Source organism: Podarcis melisellensis, assembly GCF_964234715.1.
Source record: "Podarcis melisellensis genome assembly, chromosome: 16".
Classification (NCBI taxonomy): Eukaryota; Metazoa; Chordata; class Lepidosauria; order Squamata; family Lacertidae; genus Podarcis; species Podarcis melisellensis.
The window spans coordinates 12711285-12731529 of NC_138533.1; the positions used below are offsets into that span (position 1 = coordinate 12711285).

Below are 20245 nucleotides of genomic sequence, written 5' to 3' on the forward strand. Positions count from 1 at the left end.
ACCAAGGGTACTTTGAAATTAAATCTGATCGGAATGGAAGGCACAGGAAAAAATCCAGACATCAGATACAAGGACTGTGTACACACATCTAAAGCACACCCATCCCACAAAGAATCATGGGAGCTGTAGTTTACTCCTCACAGATACAATTTCCAGCACCCTTAATAAACTACAGTTCCCAGGAATTTTGCAAGGGTGCTTTAAATGTATGGTGTGTACGCAGCCAAGGTCTCTGGTGCCTGCTTACATCTTCAGAAGGTGCAGACCTGCAGCCCAGTTCATTGTGTCTGCTCCCCTCGGCTGGACTACTGTTCCTTTCCCTCCTTACAAAAAGCCATCTCCCCCAAGTCTTCTGCCTCCGCCAGTGGTCAGCTCAATGTCCCAGGAGAGCTCACAACAGCAGAGATATTTCTAGCTACCATCCCCCTTTCGTCTGCTCTTCTGATACTGCACTGGAGCGCGCAAGTTGAATGCTTCGCTATTATGGCTGATAGATAAGACAGATAATTAAATTAATTAGGTTTAACCACAGGTCTAAATGATGATGACAGATATATATTTGTAATACAATTAGAAAGCAGGGGCTCACAATCGAAATATAAAATCATTGAATTCAAGCGCTGTTAAATTGAGTTAGCCTTTTATAAACCCAAGCCTTCAGAAGAGAGCAAAAGCCTCCAGCTCTGTGGTTTATCTGCAGCACATGGGGCAGCACTGTAGGACGGCCATGCTGGCTGGGGCGGCTGGGAGTTGTAGGCCAAACCCTCTGGAGGGCACCAGGTTAACAAAGGCTATTTTAGAATATATAAGCTCTTGTTCTTTGCTGCTGGGAATGGCAGGCCCTTGCAGGTTCACCGTCCATCATTGGGCCTATTCTGTGGCTTTCTGCCAAATTTACATGGGAGGCAAGGAGGTCTTTGACTGCCAGCCACTGCTGTTGTGAGGTGCCTCAGGTTGTAAGCCCCTCTTCAACCTTCAGCTCCACCCCTGGAACCAGGGAGTGGGATGGAACTTCTGCACCCTTACTGCTGCAGATTAAGCACCCAGAGAGAAGAGTGCTCATGCACATGCAGAATCTCTCTCACGCACAGCCTTTCTCCCCACAGGCCTTCCCCTGCATTTCCACAGGCGTATTTGGTGAGTATCGCATGGGAAAGTGGGAGCAGAGGGACCCGTCCTTCCCTGGGCCAAGAGATAGAACGGAGGTTGTTCCGCAGCATTACAGCTCTTCCTTCTCCCTTTCTCAATAGGCTATCCGAACGATGCCGCTGCTGAGGTGGTGCTCAACACGCTGCGCAAGTGGCTAGAAGAGAATAAGGAGAAGGTGAGGGAAGAGGAGGAGGATGCGTCTGGCTGGGGAAGATGTGGAGGAGGAGGTTTGGGCACTGGCAGGTGCCTCCCCATTTGAGACCCAGAATTCTTTCATGTTTTGACTTTGGCAGCATCCCTCCTGATCCAGTTTCAGAGCCCCCTTGCTCTTTAAGGCACGGGTGGGCTCAGCTCAAAGGCCACACGCTTTCCAATGAGGGTGGGTGTGTTGCATGCCAATGATGGCAGGGCTATGCAACATTCCAGCCACATTAAAAAGGAGGTTTCCCTCAGTCGGTAGACTCTTAATCTCAGGGTAGTGGGCGCAATCCCCATGTTGGGCAAACAATTCCTGCATTGCAGGGGAGTTGGACTAGATGACCCTTGTGGTCCCTCCAACTCTACAATTCTATGATTCTACGCATGTACTCCCACCTTCCTCATCCAGCCAGGCAAGTAAGAGGCAATATTACACTTCACAGGCTCCATTCCAGCAAGCAAGAGCCCTTGAGGGCAGAAAGGGGGGCCAGTGAAGGGTGAAGCCTGAGGGCGATTCTCGAGGGCCAGACGAAAGCAGCCTTCCCAGCCCCATTCAGACCCCAGCCTGAGTAAAAGAGGCAGGCACATGCAAATGTTTTCTAATTTTAAATACATAATTTTTGGAGATGGGTGAGTAGGTAGATGTGTGCACCATCAGCCCTGAAGAACGAAAAAACCAAACCCAAGGTATTTATCTAAAACACCAATATAAATGGCAGAGGAGGAACAGAGCAAAGAGCAAGATGGAAGGAAAGCTAAAAAATACCCAGCCGTGGAAGACAAAGCAGGAAGAGACGCATGGTTACGCATGGTGGATCACACCAGCTGCAGGCAGCTCAGAACAGCAAGACTCCAACTCCCATCAGCCCCAGTCGGGGTGGGTGACCAATGGTCAGTGACAATGGGAGCTGGAGTCCAGCAACAGGGGGGGGGGGGAGAGGCTTCCCAGCCCTGTTCTGGAGGAGCAAATGGCACAGAATGCAAAGGTGCAGCTCTCACTCCCCGCTCCAATTCCTCTTCCTCCGGCAGGTTGACAGGCTCATCATCTGTGTCTTCCTCGAGAAGGACGACGAGATCTACAAGGAGATGCTGCCCCGTTTCTTCCCTGTGGGTGAGTTGGCGGCAGCAGCAGGAGGCCTTTTCAGGAAAGGAGGATGCTTCCGATAAGCTGCTGGTGGGCCTTCCACAAAAGCTCCAGCTCTTCGAGGGAGGGCGAGAGGGAAAAGCCCTTCGTGGGAGATTCTCACCTCTCCCTCCGTTTGTTTCCAGCTTGACCACACTCCTCACGCTCTCCAATGGGGGTAAGAGCTTTCCAGCACCGATTGCAGTGCGCAAACAGGCACAGGGGAGTCTGCATGCGTCGCTTCCCCGGCAGCCAACACAGACTAACCTCGTCCTTATTTGCTGGATTCCCATTTCACTTAGGGAATACTGAGATGCGAGAGACCTGTGGCTGGTTCTCCTGGTGTTTCAGTTTACAAGCAGCCATAAAAGGTTCCCCAGCAGAGCAGTGGCTTGGAGGAGGGGCAGGGCCTTTCTCTAAATCTCTCCGCCTCCACCTCTTTCTCTCTCACACAAGTTACTATTAGCCTGACTTGGGGGAGGTGAGGGCATCAAAGGTGTCCTATAGGTCATTGTTCACGTCTACACACACATTGTTCGTGTCTACACTGCACACACACACACACACACACACACACACACACACACACTGCTGCTGGCCTCCAGGGTTAAGAAGCAGTCACAGCCAGGACTTACGGGGTCCTTTTCGATCCTGGGGAGGAAGCACAGAGCAGCTATCCAAAAGCTCCCCCCAACAGCCTCAGAATCGGGGTTTGAGTCTATGAGGTTGACAGAGAGGAAGGAGCCAGCAAGCCAGGATGCCCTCCCTCACAGAAGGCACGAAGGATTTAGAGCCCTGGAAGATTGAGAAGGGTTTAAAATGCTTTTGGTTTGGGAAGGGGGCATTTTGGGGCATACCTGGTTACTGCATTTGTGGGGGTGGGGAAGAGAGGAACTCCTTAGGGAGTAATGTGGCACACAGTAGTCACAACAGCTGCAGAAATTGCAAGTTCGGGGGAAAACAAGACTAGAAATTGCTGCACGCAGCAAAGAACACAAACTGAAGCGGCAGCAATGCTAGGGATCCAGGAGGTAGCTGGTGGGGCTGAGGGCCAACCTAACACCTGCAGCACTAACAGAAGCTTGTTGAGTTGGGGGTTTGGTGCTTGTCTAACTGATCACTCAGTCTCTCCCCCCCCCCCCGCTTTATTGTTGAGGAATGGAAACATTTGCTCCTGCATCCTTCTCTTTTTCCTTCCTCCCTGCTCCCAAAGCTGCAAGACTTTCTCTGCCAGCCAGCATGTACATCCCTTGCTTAGAGCCCTGCCCTCTGCATACCCGTTGGGCAACTCAGGTCATGCTGATGAAATATGCTGGGCAGAGGGGAGGCAGCCCCCAGCCAGCAGGCCTGACCTTTGCCTCTTTCTCTTCTCGCCAGATGCCTCGGGGGTCCTGCCCTCCCGCCTCTGAGCTCGCTTTGCAGTGACTATCCTACCCCTGCGAAGCACCCCGCTGCAGAACACACCGTGGCTCGGAGGAGGCGCAGTGCTGGTGGGAGAGAACGCCCAGACAAGCGCAACATCCAGGAACTGCTGTTGGAATAAATTCATGCGAAACACACTCCAGTTGCACGCCTTGTGAGATTGGGGGGGGGGGCGTCAGAAGAGTGAGGACTCGGCCTTGCAGAGAAGCACAAGCATAACAAAAGGTACCAGCTCACCTGCTCCTCCCCGCCTGAACCTCCAGGGCAGGAGGCAAGCTGGAGCGGCATGTTGCTTGTCTGGAAGGAGCTGGCACTCGCTCCTCGCAAGGCTCTCCCCATAGTCAGCAGCAACAGCAGGAGGCAGAAAAGAGTTTTGTCGGAGTAGGAGACCATGGGCTTGGGGAGGTGGGTGATAGTCATGGCATGACTAAGTCTAGTCACTTTTTAAAAAGCCCTGCTCTTTATCTCCTTTTAAAAAAAGCAAAAGCAAAACCCAAACTTTTCTTTAAGCACAAAGATGAGGAAGCCTATGAGGCCCCTTTCAGCTCCTCTGGGGACAGCAGCTCCCATCATCCTTGGCCATTAACCATGTTGGCTGGGGCTGATGGGAGGTGGAGTCCCCAGTCCTACACTTAAAAGAAAACTGCTTATAATGCCTTTGGCCTTCTGCTCCCAGGAAGCAGGTGAAGGACACCATATTCTGCTCTCTGTCGCTCGCGCTCTCGCTCTCTCACACACACCCCGCCACTGCCCAATTTCAAGATGAACTTTTGTGCTCCAGCCTTTGAACTGCACATCAGAACAAGAAACAGAGAGAGAGTTGGGAGCTTCCTAGGACCCAGACCCACCTCCAGATCCTGCTGGCAACCAGCCAAACGAGGGCACCAGGGGAATGATGCAAGAGTAACTGCGAGTGTGTCTGTCTGGGCAGCATCTCCACAGCAGGGAAAAGGCAAATCACATGTGTACACTGCACCTCCACCCCCCGCAAACTGCCTCTGAGCAGGGTTGGATTAATTAATTCCTCCATTATCTATTCAGGAGAATCCAAACAGCAATTCCTCTCTCTCACACATGGAGCTCCATAGAGACGACAGCAGTTGGAAGAGACATGGGTAGATTATGGATCAGCCTAAGTATGTGTGTGTGTGTGTGTGTGTGTGTGTGTGTGTGTGTGTGAGAGAGAGAGAGAGAGAGAGAGAGAGAGAGAGAGAGAGAACGAACTACAGGGAGCGTGTGTGTGTGTGTGAGAGAGAGAGAACGAACACTACAGGGAGCGTCTGCCAGCAGGATTAGAGGCACCTGCTGCAAGTTGGCAAAGCAGAGAACATGGAGGGTCTGGGCAAAAGCAGTGCCATGCTCCATGCTGTCTGGTCGGAAGCTAGAAACACTCTTTTTTTAAGAAGGCTACACTTCCTCACGTGAGGGGGGAAATGCATCCAACCCGATACATCGCCACAGATTTAAATTGGTACAATTCAGGAAGTCCTTTACCACAAGTAAGGGATTTCCTGAATGTGTAGGATACACACGAGCACAATGGCTCATACAAATGTTTGCGCCCATCACACCAAGAGGCACACAGACAGACTCTTCACAAAGCAAGGAGACTCTTCCAGTGAAGCAACACAACACTGGCGACAAAGACAGGGACCCCCTTTCCCAGTCCTGCAATTAGAGGCTTCCTGTTTGAAGAGACAGTTGCTAACCAAGCACTGAGTCAGCTGCTGAGGTGCCTTCCCCCAAGCCCCATAGCAACAGTGGCACAGCCACCATTCTGGGTCACATGCCTAGCCAGGTTCCAATTCCACGTCTCCCAGGAAAAACCTCTTGGCTCAGCTCTACCAACGAACCTCACTCTCCACTAAAAAAAAAAAAACACAGTGGATGATTGCATTCCGAGGGAAGCCAAATTCTCTGCTGATAGAAAAACTGGTGATTTACTAAAGTTCTTTAAAAAAACAAAAATAAGAAAAAAAGTGGCAAGGAGTCTGGTGACAGGTTGTAGGGCAGGAAAATATGCAAGGTTACAGAAAGATAGGTGGAAGACAGGTCACTGTGAATACACTAAACTTCTGGTCCCTGAACATCTGGAATCTCTACCCCCCCCCCTGCTTTCCCGGACTTTACCAGATGCTGTCTACTTATTTCTTTTTTTAAAAAAAATATATTTGCAGTCTTGAGGAGTAGAATCTCTCCACTTAAGTGATTCAACATGCTGACAACCAGAATCTGCACTGGCACACACTGAACCCTCACAATGATACTTTCGAAAAACCATCACTTGCTCACTCGCTTTTTAGGGGTGGGGGTTTGTATCAAAGCAAATCAATCATTGCTCACTCCATGAGGACAGAAAAGAGGAGGAAGAGAAAGGTTGCACCCAGTGCTTTTTTTCTGGGTGACGCAGAGGTACGCATACCCCTACACATTTTGTGAATCTTTGTACTTTTGTCCATTTACTGTATTTATTTCCCCCCGATTTGAACTATAAAATGGTGATTTTCGTGAGTCAAAATGAGAGTACCCCTAAACATTCTTTTAGAAAAAAAGCACTGGTTCCACCCCACAAAAGCCCTAGAGAGAAGCTACAGGCAAGGTAGATTGTTTCACCGGCATCCCCTTTAATAAAACACAGAAGAGTGTGAGTGTAACAACAAAAAAGAGGAAAAATATAATAATAACAAACCAAGTGAGCGAGATGGCAGCAAGAGCGATCACCATTTACAACCACAGACGATGCTGCCCGGCGGATGGGCAGGGAAACACGGGCGAGAAAGACAATGCGAGGCAGAGAGGAAGAAGGGGGGGGGGGGCTTGGTGCACCGGCCAGACTGCCTCCCCCCGCCTCTCCTCTATTTATACAGGATGTCGTAGTGTCCCGGTCTGTACAGTAGATACACTTTGGGCTCCGAGCCCTCAGGGAAGATGTGGGGGTTGGTGGTGCCGCCCTCACCCCGGTCCATGTATTCCACCTGAATGGAGACGTTGAGGGCCTGGGCCAGCGCAATGATGTGGATGTGGTCGCTTTCCTTGCACATGGGCTCCACCTCCTGGAAAAGAGAGGAAAGGCACACAGAACTGTTTACGCCCCTTGACAGTACCCACTTGAGAAAGATTAAGGCACCTTGCAAGGCTCTGAAATCCCCACCTGAGTTGCCCTGCCCAGACCAGCCCCTCTCAGATTCCACGCACCCAAGCTATTCTATGATCATGAGTCCTAGAAACCTAACTTTAATACTCAATAAAAGCAACCAGGAGATTTCAAAGTTGCCAAGCAAGACACTAGATGCTAAGCTCTGTACTCGATGCAGTGATGTCACCCAGGTGGACTGTCCATGCTGCATCTTGTAGGCCACGGGCCAGATAGAGAACTGCACTGAACGCATGCAGATACCAGAATCCTCACCTCAGCAAAGGCTGGATACACACGGCACTAAACACCCCAACTGCTCCTGTGTTTGAATACCCAGAAGTCCATGGGTTAGCTGCTGCCACCCCTTGCTTAAAATAAGCTATCTTTGCTTGGGCGGGGGCTCATTCCTGCCACACTTGTGGTACTGTAGAACATTCTCTAATTATTTAACCTGAGGGAGTTGGCAGGCCTTCAGGGAGCAAAGGGGCTAATGCTCTTTCCCCTGAGATACATATTATGGTAGGGCCCACCCTATTCTTGGGGCTGCAGTTTTGTCCTGGGACCCCTCAGGGTGAAGGGCAAGTAATAAACTGAATGACTGGAGAGAACAACAGAATGAGGGAAAGAGCCTGATTACAAGACTTGTGCATTCTGCCACTACTGGGCCGCCTCAACGGCCAGTTTTTAAGCAGACTCTACCTAGATGTTCCTCCCCTTTTCAATGTGTGCTAGAACTAGGATTCCCAGAAAAAGAAAGCAGAAATGTTTAAAAGCTTCATAGGGAAACTACAGCTATGCAGACTCGCAGATCCTGCCAGGAAAGGTCTGTATGGCCAAAGCAGAATGGTCACCTCAAGAGGAAAGGAAGGGCCAGGGGAGTGAATGGAAAGTGTATGTGTAAAATTTTTTGTCTCATCCTGGTCAGAGATGTCCTTCCCCTGCCTCCACGCTCCTGACCTGCTGGCAAAACTCTTTTATGCTGCGTCCTCCCTCGATGAAGTGCTCAAAGAACTTGTTCTCGCGTTGCAGGTACCCAGAAGTGAGCAGCCGCAGGTACACAACAAGGTAATCCGAGGTGCTCTGGTCGTTGAAAGAGGCCAGCAGGTCTGAAACCGTGGTTTGCTTCTCCACTTGTTCTATCAGATCCATAAACTACAGGGATTAAAGAGAGAGAGAGAAAAGGTCAAAGAAAAGCGCCCACAGCTGGCTGTGTAAGCCAGTGATGAGGAAACAGTGGGGAAGGGCTTTAACTTGGTGGCACAACATCAGACTCATTTATTAATATTTCAAAACTCTCTGAACGGTGCGCCACCTAAAACAAACAACGTATCATTAAAACAAAAAGCCTAAAACCACTAAGAGAGCAATACAAAAACACGCAATAGCAAGCAAAACAAGTTCAGAGGCCTCAAACACATGAAATCTTATAGGTCTGGGAAAGCCTGGACAGAAAGACACATTTTCACAAGATGTACAGAAGGTCCCAGGTTCAAGCTCTGGCAGCACCAGGAAGGACCGGGAAAGGCTCCTGGTCTGAATACCTGGAGAGCTGCTGTCAAGCAGTGTAGACAACACAGAGCTAGAAGAACCAAGGGCTTCCTATGTTCCTCCAGATGTCCAGGTGCCCATCTTCCCTTCAACAACATCTCTGGGGATATTTTCCAGCCCAAGAGCTGCAATCCTTTCTAAACAATCTTCCATGGAATGCCTGCCAGTAGTGGGCGGGGCCAGAGGCAAAGGTGGACAGAGCAACGAATGTGAATAAAGGAAACTGGCAAGTTATGCTTTCAGCGTTATGCGCTCAGCAATCTATCAACCAATCAATCAATCAATCAAAAAAATGGAGCAAAAAGGGGGTGGGTGTTGGGGGGGCAAGGAACTTTGGCAATCGAACCTGCCATTGCACCCAGTGTGTTTTTACTATACTTGATTTTGGCTTTATGCACTCCCTGTAACATAACCCCTGTGTAAGCTAAGTGTCACCTGCATTGCTTTTGTACAGTAGGCTGGTTTTACACACAAACCCCTCTCTACCCAGGAGACTAAGGGCCATTATCTGAGTTCAAGGACATATTCCAGACAGGCAAAAAAAATTACAGAAGGCAAAAACTTCCAAGAAGGGTGTGAAGTGTGGCCTGAGCAAAGTCCCAAGGGCCAGGCAGAGAGGACCAGAAGGCTGCATTTGGCCTGAGGTTTCCCACCCTGGCTTACCGTGTTGTGGAAGTCCTCAATGGTGAATTCCGTGAAGCCCTGCGAAACCAACACTTCCTTGCTTTTGGCAGCCACCTCTTTGAAGCTGTGCACAGCAAAATAAACAAGTACAGAATAAGTAATTCTAGTAAAGCAAGAATCTTTGCACTGCAAATTCCAATGACCCAACGTTCAGTAATGGGCTGAGAACTGCCAAGTATACTTTCACTGACAGCGCTGACCACCCCCTGCATCCCAAGAGACTCCCTTATCCAAGGTCTGCAAAGAAGCTTCTCCTTCCAGTTCCAGAAGGATCAGAAGCCCCCTCTCTGCAGTAACTCAGAGCAGGACTTTCCGTGTGGCTGCCCCTGTTCTGCGAAACGGCATCCCTGTGGAGATGCACTCTCTGGAAACAATGGAAGACATATTTGTTCCGCCAGCTGGATGAATGTCTCTCTGTTGTGGGTGTCTACTTGATAATGTTTTTATATTTATCTGATCTTACTTCCTGCGTTGCTTTTAAGGTTTAGCTGTTTTTACTGAGATGTGTGAAAGGCGATAAATAAGTAGGAGCATCCCAGAAACAAAGCAGAGACATCACCTTGCCAACAAAGGTCCGTATAGTTAAAGCTATGGTTTTCCCAGTAGTGATGTATGGAAGTGAGAGCTAGACCGTAAAGAAGGCTGATCGCCGAAGAATTGATGCTTTTGAATTATGGTGCTGGAGGAGACTCTTGAGAGTCCCATGGACTGCAAGAATATCAAACCTCTCCATTCTGAAGGAAATCAGCCCTGAGTGCTCACTGGAAGGACAGATCCTGCAGCTGAGGCTCCAATACTTTGGCCACCTCATGAGAAGAGAAGACTCCCTGGAGAAGACCCTGATGTTGGGAAAGATGGAGGGCACAAGGAGAAGGGGACGACAGAGGACGAGATGGTTGGACAGTGTTCTCGAAGCTACCAGCATGAGTTTGACTAAACTGCGGGAGGCAGTGGAAGACAGGAGTGCCTGGCGTGCTCTGGTCCATGGGGTCACGAAGAGTTGGACATGACTGAACGACTAAACAACAACAACAAATCCCAGAGACACACCTCACACACACACCCCGCCACACGTCCTACCGTTGGAGCTCCTTGCCATCCTCCAAGAGTGCCTCAAGATGGGAGAAGCCAAATGCCCGATAGAAACAGTTGCCGTCTGGCCTCGTCTTCCGGATGAATGCATACTTCTGCAGCAGATCCTGTGCAGGGAGAATGGAGGAGGTGGGTTAGCATCCGACTGACTTGGTGGCCTAGAGACAGAAACAGAATAAATGCCCTGTCTTCTAAAAGCAGACCTCAGGGTACTTTCCCCTCTTGAACCCCAATGACGCAGGAAGCTGCCTTGTACCAAGTCACACCACTGGTACATCTAGCTCAGCATTGTCTACACTGACTGGCAGCAGCTCCCCAGGGCTTCAGGCAGGGAATCTCCCCCAGCCCTACCTGGAGAGGCCACTGGGGATTGAACCTGGAATTGCCTGCATGCAAAGCAGTGCTCTGTCCCTGAGCGACGGCTGTTCCCCTTTCCTCATGGAGGAAGGGCTCCACCCCATTCCTGCATTTCAGCTGCCCTCCACAGCCCATGCGCTGGAATGGTTGTGGTCCTTGTTACCTTGATCTTCTGCTGGTAGACGTGGTCATCATCAGCGTATTCCTTGTACAGGACAGACAACTCCATCCTTTCTGAGACGAGAGGATTCTGGACGGCTATCTGCAGAGAAGCAGGTTGGCACGTGAGAGGTGCAGAACAGGAAGGAGAGCACAGAAACACATATTTTCATATGGGGGAGGTGGGCAGCTTAAAAAGGACCAGCCTTTTATTTAAAGCACCAGCTTGGTTGCCACGGGCGATCAGGAGTGGTATGCAGGCGAGTGAGTGGGCTGGCAGAGGAGGATGGAGTGAACTGGCTCTCCTCTGTACTCCAAGTAGAAACCAAGCCCAGAAGAGGGGAGCCCCGCTCTCAGCATTCAGCATAGAAATGGAGGATTGTTTAGAAGTTCCAACAGTAAGCAAAATTTCCCTCTTGAGCTGCAGGGGCTACGTGGGGCTTCATAACCAGATGTTCTGAATTACGGTCCCGGGGTATAAAGGCTTGCTTTTATTGCAAGTAGACACAGTTCTGTTGTTGCAGCAACCCAATTCTGTCCATGCCGATGTAGGGGTAACGCTCCGTATTGCGAAGGCAAACCTCGCACAAAGATATGCCACAGCATGTCTGGGAGCGTTACGCTTGCTTTCTCTGACCTTTTGCCTTCTTGGCTGAAAGATAGGGTTTTCCCCTTGACCTTTTGTCCTTTCGCAAACTGCTTGCTTAGACATATCGCTTGGCTGGAGCATGACGAGTAAAGCAGACGTTATCAAGTATCAGGGGAGCTTTTGGGGGGAGCACCTGTTGACACGTGTATTGCTAAGGCTGCAAATGTGCTTTGCTGGAAATACGTTAAAGTTCAGAGTGGTTTCACTACTGCTTTCCAACTGTTGATTTTTGCCAATAAAAGAGGCTCTGCAAAGCTAGCCGATAGCTTGCTTCAGCACAGCTCACTCGCATCATCAACCCTTAATTCTACAGCCTCTTTGCAAAATACATTAATCAGGAAGCTGGAAACTTCCATTTAAAGCAGGGGCCCAGGACCTCCCTATCTGGCCCTCAGGACTGTGAGGGGGCCACACCACCCTCACCCAAGCCCTCCTCCAATGCAGCATCCTTGAACTGTGAGAATGCTTCTTGCTTTGATGTTCACAAGCAAAGAGAGACCATTGCCTTCTCCATGACTAGAAGGTCCTTCTACTCAAGAGTCACATCCATTGCTCCGTTCACCTCGGCCTTTGGCATCGCCCACCTCTTTGCCTCCAGCCCTGCTCACCACTGGCCTCCCCCACCCCCCACCAATTTAAAAACAAGAATTTCCCCTTAGGACAGGTGTGGGGAATTTTTGGACCTGAGCTACAACTTTCATCAGGCCCACAAGCGTAGCTTAGGAACAGGGGTGGTGGGGGTTATAGCTCAGCAGTATCTAGAGGGCCAAAGGGTCCCCAAACCTGCCTTAGCTATTTGAAAATTGGGCCTGCGTAGAATGGTGCTGATGATGCCCAGGTTGCAGGTTCGATCCCCCATAAAGGACAGCTGCATGGTCCAGCATTGCAGGGGGCTGGACTAGATGAATTCCAACTTTACAATTCAATGAAAATCAACTAGCTTGCCCTGACTGGAATGTGTGAAGCGGCCATCCCAGGCGCAACACCACAGAAAAGAATGCAATGGATCGTAAGAGCCTGGCTGCAGGATCAAGCCATCAGGATTAGCAGCCATTATAGCCTTATCCTCCATGAACCTGCCTAGTCCTCTTTTAAAGTAATCCAAATTGGTGGCCATCGCTTCTTCTTATGGGGAGTGAATCCCAGAGTTTCACTCTGCTTAACACAGAGCTTTAAGGGAGCCAGCACCGCAGAGCCAGCTCCAGTTATCAAGCACGGAGAAATCAAGGAGGAATGTAGGTGCATTTGTGAACCAGCCCTTAGTTTCACGCATGTTGCGATTACTTGGGAATCACGGGGTTAGTCACATCAGGCTGCTACCGAGCTTTCCGGAGAGATTCTAGGATGTGACAACGGAAGGAGTACAATGTTAAGTCCAGCACATCTGTACACAGCTGGAATCTATAAGACGGGATGGGCTGTGAATCTGAATGAACGGGTACAATTTTTTGTGGTTGCTTGCTGCTCATGCAGCCGAACACAAAGCAGGCAGGACCACACAGGCCAACCTCTTATGTTCACAAGGGCTCACCTCCTGCTGAATTCGATCCTGCTGTGCCATTATGGCTTCATCATAGGCCAAGCAATTCACTCCTGCGGGCGGGGAAAAAGAGAGAGAAGATAATAATGAAGTTGAGAAAGGTCCCTTTGCACCAGTGCAGTCTTGACAGCATTAACAATGATCTTCTGGCACACACACACACACAAAAAAAGATAAAATTTGCTTTTTCACAGTATGGCTCAAGACAAAAACGATGGCTAAGTTCCTAGTCCTCAGGGCTTGAAAATACAATAATGACAACAAAGTCAAAGGATCAGAAGCAAGACAGCAATTAGAGAAAGAGCTAAGCCCTGTTACAATTTTCAGCTGCAATTGATTCTGACATCTCTAGAGCAGACAAGGGTCAATTAATTAATTCTTATCATTCAGCACATCTCTTCTTGTACAATACAGGGTACTTTATGGTCCTGATCGCAACATCTCATCACACTTTAAAACCTCTGCAGGGCAGTGTTTCAGAACTGCAGGAAGCACACAGCTTTAAACCACCAAATCTAAAGCTTAGCCTCATCAAATACAAAACGGAAAAAAGAAGACACTCTCGCAAACGAAGCTATGCCGGTTTATGTTCAAGGACATGCAATGCCATCGCACCTTCACCGCAGCTCTTGTGCCCGCAACCACGCTTCCGACACAGAGCCCCCAGGGCTGAGCAAGTGGCCCATCCCCGCCTTATTAGCATGACAAGCTGCATTGGGTACCATGTTTTTGCAACAACAGACGCTGACGCTGCCTCCCTTTTACAGCCAGGCTCCAGCGGGGTATCCATTTGAAAAGGCAGAGAGAGAGAGCAAGAGAGAGGCCCAGTTGCTGCAGAAACCCAAGCAGCTGCACACCACTACAAAAAAAAAAAGAGGAAAATAGTAACACCGCAGCCTGCTGTGCGGAAGTTTTTATCTGCTTTGTAAGACAGGCAGTGCAGGTTCTCAGCTGCTTCTTCCAGCAGCATCAATTGCTCACAGCAGCTGCCAACGCTGCAGAAAAATCAGGAAACCTGATCTGGGCCAGTTCCATATCATACATCATCCAGAGAGGTGTCCCAGCTCCCAGCCTGCTAGGATGCTACCGCAGTGAGGCTGGGACTCACAACTGCAACTCTTTCTCATGCAGTTGGTTTTGCAGGCTTCACCTCCCTGCCTACTATTCTCCCTCCCGAACCTCTTCCCTCCCAGGCCACAGAAAGGTAGTGGAATTGGACACAATTTACTCCAGACTTCCTTCCAAAACTGGATCAGCCAACACTCAGGCCAGATTTTCTTGGCAAAAGATGAGTTAATGAATCCTCAAAGGGCTGGAGCTACGTGCAGGACTTGTTTAAGAAAGCGGGGACACACAATGTATATTACCGTGCAATCTGGGTCAAATGGTTGACACGCAACTCTGAAGGGGCAAGTGTGATTCAAGAGAGCAGCATGGAAGAGAGCAGCTATTTTCAGGGTCTGGAAATAGTATCCCGTTATTAAGTAGGAGCTTGCGAGCCCCAACAGGAATGAATTTGGGGATCAGGGGCTCTTCCGGTTGCCAACACAGGCAGGCAGCTATAGCAAGCAAAATTCATGCTCTGATTTACAATCAGCAAAGTACAAGATGAAGGGTAAAAGAACACAACAGCCCACACCACGGGCATGTCCACCCCTTCCCTGCCTAGAGTTGCCAACTTTATTGGCCCTTCTCAGGTGCCTTTGACGCAGAGACTGAGGTTTTCTTGGGATGGAGTAAAGCAGTGGAGAAAGCTCAAGATGCTTAATTTTCTTTGTGTGAGTCCACTTAAAAGCCCATGTCCAGGGCTACTTAACATGTTGGCAACCTGGCCCTGAACCAACTGCGACTTCAGGCACTTCTTACACAACATATATTAAGATGAACTCAATCAAGATTCCATTTTAAAGGGGGACATGCTGTCAGAAAGGCGGAACTGTCAGAAGAAACTGTCAAAGCAGATGAGCAATAATAAAGCAAAGTTCATTCCAGGGCAAGAGTGTCTCATTCTGGGAGGGATTATCACATCAACCAAAATGGGGTTCTCAGGCACCTGGAGGGGGTGGAGTCTGAATGCAGGCACCTTCTGGAGAACCTGTGGCCCTGCTCTTGTTGTTGGACTCCAGCTCTCCAGCGGCCAAGAACAACATTTCAGCCCAACATTTAGGAAACTGCAGCTCAGTGATTGAGGCTCTGAGGCGCAATCCCTAGCATCTCCAGGTAGGGCTGGAAACATCTCCAGAACAACACCCACTAGAACCACTGCCAGTCAGCATAAACAATATGGAGCTGGTTAAACCAATGGCAGCTTCCTATGTTCACATCAGGTTCCCCAGCAGAGCAATAGATGCTCTCAAACACAGACAAGGGTCCGTGGTTGGGTTTTTTTGAGAATGTGGATTCTCTCACCATGGCAGATGAGGCCTGGATTCCAAAGGGAAGCTGACTTGGCACAGACTGTTCATTAGGCAGAGATCCTATCCCTCTGCATCCCTTACCGGTTCCCCAACATGACAATGCACAAATATTATTATTTTCATACTGCACAGGAATTCAACGTATGCAAACTGGGCAGCACTGCCTAAGAGACAATAGATGTGCATGTTAAGAGTGCTTTGGTGCAGATGGATTGTACACACCGAGTAAAAGTATACAGAAATCTCAAAGTGTCGCCAATGGGGCAGTTTCTCAACAGGGAAAGGGATATTTCCAACCCAGTGTCAAGAGGAGTAATTGTTTCTTTAAAATAGCAAAGGAGAAGTCTGCGGAGAGGAAGGATGTTTAGATGAGGAACAAAGTATGTATACGGACATAAGGGGATCAGCTTTGTTTGGGGCTCTTAACTGGAGCTGTCCCCTGGATCATTTTGGGAGAAAGGCAGAAGGAGAGTTCAAAGCAGGACTGGCTAAGCCGCCAGATGTTGTCAGAACTCCAGCTCCCTTCATCCCTGACCATCAACCATGTTGACAGGGGTTGACACCATCCGGAAAGCCACAAGTCCCCTCACCCCTGTCTTATTTCAGAAAAGGGGCAGTTGTGGGTTTAATCCCTAAAGTTTGGACATGCAAGATCCATGGAGGAGTGTGAAGTGGGAGATCAAATGAATGAATGTTTGGGGTGGGCATTTTCATGGTGTGTGTGCATGGAGGAGGAAGGCAGCAAGCACAAGCGAGGCAGGAAAGTGGGGAGGTACATCTTATGGAGATGTGGAATGTTTGTTACCTTTTGTTTTACCCTATCTTAAAGGTAAAGGTAAAGGTACCCCTGCCCGTACGGGCCAGTCTTGACAGACTCTGGGGTTGTGCGCCCATCTCACTTAAGAGGCCAGCGCTGTCCGGAGACACTTCCGGGTCACATGGCCAGCGTGACATCGCTGCTCTGGCGAGCCAGAGCCGCACACGGAAACGCCGTTTACCTTCCCGCTGGTAAGCGGTCCCTATTTATCTACTTGCACCCGGAGGTGCTTTCGAACTGCTAGGTTGGCAGGCGCTGGGACCGAGCAGCGGGAGCGCACCCCGCCGCAGGGATTCGAACAGCCGACCTTTCGATCGGCAAGTCCTAGGCGCTGAGGCTTTAACCCACAGTGCCACCTGCGTCCCTATCTTAGGCATGTCCAAAGTTCATTTTGGGGCCTAATCCAACTCAACAACTTTGGTTGGCTCTCATGCATGTACACTCCATCAAATCTGGCCCTCTTTGAAAAAAGTTTGGGCACCCCTGCCCTAGCTGGTGCTAAAGAAGGCAGTTCTTCTCCTGGAAAGGAGCTAACATGTGTGGCTGGGTGTATGTGTGAAATTCTACCCCTACATTTCTGCCTGTGTTAAGCTGCTGTTGAAAGATCAGTGGAGATGGGAAGAGAGAAACTGCAATACTATTGGACCAAAAGTGAATTCTACCATCCGGAAAGATCTCTGTTAAAACACATCTCTGCCCATTTTCCTTTGCTACCTCATATGCTGATTACTCCCTTCCTGAACATATATTAGATCTCCCATCCTATCTCCTCTCAAAACTCAGAATTTCTATTAAACCTTTGGTTTAATGCCATAATATTCGTTCCCAATTCTGATCCCGCTTAAGAACATATAACTGCATTGCTCCTATTTCATTCCAGACCACATTCCTCTCTCCTTCCCCACTGACAGATTGGGAATGTAGACCTGTATTCTGTTGACCAAAAAAAAAATGTACTGCACCATGCACACATAGGTAATGTAAGGCTTTTGGTGTTAGTCTCCATTATTATTATTATTAAGGTCCAGTTGCAGCTTTACTGTTTAGAATGATTTTATTAAAAGAGCAGGAACTTTCAGATATAATTGCTTACTATGTCAACAGCTGGAATTCTCAATCAGCATCTGATGAACTACGCAAGTTGTTATGTTTCTTCAATTTTAAGGGGTAACAGTAGTGTAAATGTTAGAATGAGGGAGAGGAAGTGTCCTGTGTGGCGACTTAAAGATGAGCAGGTTTACTGTGGCATAAATTTTTGAAGCACTTCACTGGGTGCATCAAGTGGGCTCAAGTTTATGAACACTTCTCCAACAATAAATACATTCATCTTTAAGGTGTCACTAGGCTCTTGTCAGTAAGTTTGATCCTATTCTTTTTGGACTCAGCCAAAATCAGGATTCTCTTACTACCTGTCCTAAATAGGCAAAGCAAGAAATCTTAATTATCACAGAGAATGGTCCTCACATACACATCTTTAGCTTTGAACAGAATATTACAGGCAATGCCTCGTGCTTCTTGTTGCCTTTTGATCCCAGATTACCATTTTTGCCCATTCATTCATCATGTATACCCATCGGCCAACTGAGGATAGTATTTCATGTGTTTAATAAATTGGCCTTCTGCTGTGGCATCTGCCACAATAAATCTAGTTAATCATTGATGTACTATGCTGAGTTGCTAAAATTGACATGGCTGCTCCTCTATAATCGGTCACTCTAGCAAACATCAAAGGAAGTCCCTGCTTCTTCAATTATTTTTAGAACTCAATGCTTGCACATGTTTACTAAGAAAGCAGTCCCAGGTCAGTGTCTTTAGGATTGCGGTCTCAATGTGTACGCTAAGGGGTAGGAGGGCTGTGGCCCTCCATAAGTCCCTGGACAACAACTCGCCTCATTCCCGACTCATCTGTAATGCTGGCTGGCCCTGAGGAGTTGTGAGTGCAACAACACCTGAAGAGTCATGGGTTTCTCAGCCCTAATTGAAGCCCCAAGCAATCCTTGGAACATACAAAGGTCCCTTATACTGAGTCGACCCTTTGGTCTATCTAGCTCAGTATTGTGCACAATGACAGGCAGGTTTCAGGCAGGAATCTCTCCCAGCCCCACCTGGAGAGACTGGGAGTTGGACCTGGGATTTCTGCATGCAATGCAGCAGATGCTCTACCATTGAGTTACAGCCATTCCTTGCAGCATGAACTTACACTTGCTTCCGCAAAATTAACCTCCGCTACCTTCAGCAGGGTGGGTGGGTGTGGGTGGTTGTGACCATTAGGGAAGTGTGCACAGAAGTCCAACCCTTTTATCAATTTTGATTCATTCCAACAGGTACGTTGACAGCACACTAACAGGAATAATTGTTCTAGATTCAGGTAGATAGTCGTGTTGGTCTGACACAGTCGAAATATATATAAAAAAATTATATAGTAATAATTGTTTTTAGGCAAGAGCGGAGATGGGCTTGAGCAGCTCATTCGGTAGAGCATGAGACCCTTAATCTCAGGGTCGTGAGTTCGAGCCCCACTTTGGGCAAAATATTCTTTAATTGCTGGGGGTTGGACAGGATGACCCTCGTGGCCCCTTCCGACTTTACAATTCCGTAGTTTTAAGGATTGAGGAATTCTGCGTGGGGAGAGGATGATAATAATAAAGCCCTTAAGTGCAAAAATGCTCCCTTTCCCTCCAGGTGTTTTTTTCCCTGGGGGCCAGAGGAGCGTTTCTATGGAAGCCCATGTGGGAGTGAGGAGCCTGGCCTTGGACGATGTGCCTCCCCCGTCCTGCTCAGAGGTGGGGGGAGGGGGGGAGAGAGAAGAGGCGGGGCCAGAGAGGACGGAGGGGGCGCCGTTGCCATGGCGACCGGAGGCGGAAGGACGGGGTCCACTCGGCGGCGGCGGCAGCGCGCGGGCGCCGTTGCCCAAGAGACCGCGAGGCCTCCTCGGGAGGAGAGCGCGGAGGGGGCGGCCAAGCACGTTTCTGCTCTGGGTCAGGCAGGGAAGGAGGGAGGGAAGGAGGCGCTGCTGCTGCTGCTGCTGCTGGAATGAAAGAGCTTCTCCCTCAGAGGCGGGAAGCGACGCTGCCACAGAGGGAAAGGAGGCCGCGCCTGCGCACTCCCCGTCCCGCCGCCGGCGACCCCGAGGGAGGCTCCCTCACCCCGCCCGCCATTACCGTCCGTGTCCCCGCCGAGGGGCTCCGGCTGCTGCTGAGGCTCCTCCGCCGCCATCTTCGCGCTTGCAACCCCGCAGAGAAGCGCTTCCGGGTTGCTTTCGGGGGACACCGGAAGCACTTCTCTCTCGCGCGCCCTCTCTTTCCTAGCAACCGCTACTCGCTCCTCACATCCATGGACACACGCTAATTGGGAAGCTCCGCCTTCTCTCAAATCCACCCACCTTATCTTCTTCTTCCCCAGCTAGGAAATCTTTTTAAAAAAAATTAAAAATCACGCTGCTGCTGTGACGTCATCACAACAATCCGCAGCACGTGCGCCCGGCTATGACGTCACCCGTGTGCCGCGACTCCTCCTCCTTTTCCACGTGTGGATGGGTCTCAAAATGACTTCACAAAGCATCGCTGTTTCTCTTTCTTTTTTAAAAACGACAAATCAATATGCACAGCTGTGTCTACCGGTTAGTTTAAAAGGTGGGGTAGGAAATAACGGGTTGTAGTAATGTTTGCCCTGCTAGGAGTAGACTTATTTGGGAATAATGGGCATGGCTACTTTCCAGTCAAAACCGCCTGGAATAATAGAACTGTAGAGTTGGAAGGGACCACGAGGTCCATCTAGTCCAACCCTCTGCAATGCAGGAATCTTGGCCAAGGGGGTGGGGACCTCAAACCCATGACCTGGAGGTGAGTCTTATGGATAGTGTGGTGCTGATAAGCCAAGGTTGCAGGTTCCATCCCCATATGGGTACAGTTGCATATTCCCGCAATTCAGGAGGGCAGACTAGATGATCCTCAG

General features: G+C 49.4%; 2 protein-coding genes across 3 annotated transcripts in view; one reads left to right on the top strand and one right to left on the bottom strand.

Moving 5' to 3' along the window:
* MACROD1 (mono-ADP ribosylhydrolase 1) overlaps positions 1–4029 on the top strand; it is a 320217-nt gene extending 316188 nt beyond the window's left edge. The window contains exons 7-11 of one of the 2 annotated variants that reach the window (XM_081891901.1): positions 1107–1137; positions 1251–1324; positions 2377–2458; positions 2617–2648; positions 3848–4029. In XM_081891901.1, the coding sequence (XP_081748027.1) occupies positions 1107–1137; positions 1251–1324; positions 2377–2458; positions 2617–2621 (192 nt within the window). In that variant the 3' untranslated portion in view covers positions 2622–2648; positions 3848–4029. The remainder of the gene's footprint in view (positions 1–1106; positions 1138–1250; positions 1325–2376; positions 2459–2616; positions 2649–3847) is intronic. The other variant, XM_081891902.1, reaches the window with a different exon arrangement.
* Positions 4030–6496: 2467 nt separating this feature from the next.
* OTUB1 (OTU deubiquitinase, ubiquitin aldehyde binding 1) lies at positions 6497–19607 on the bottom strand. The gene is made up of 7 exons (XM_081891951.1): positions 19453–19607; positions 13049–13110; positions 10873–10971; positions 10341–10459; positions 9240–9324; positions 7986–8180; positions 6497–6945 (listed from the first exon to the last, which is right to left on the bottom strand). The coding sequence occupies exons 1-7, from the start codon at positions 19505–19507 to the stop codon at positions 6748–6750; spliced, it is 813 nt and encodes a 270-aa protein (XP_081748077.1). The 5' UTR covers positions 19508–19607; the 3' UTR covers positions 6497–6747.
* Between the last annotated feature and the right edge of the window lie 638 nt (positions 19608–20245).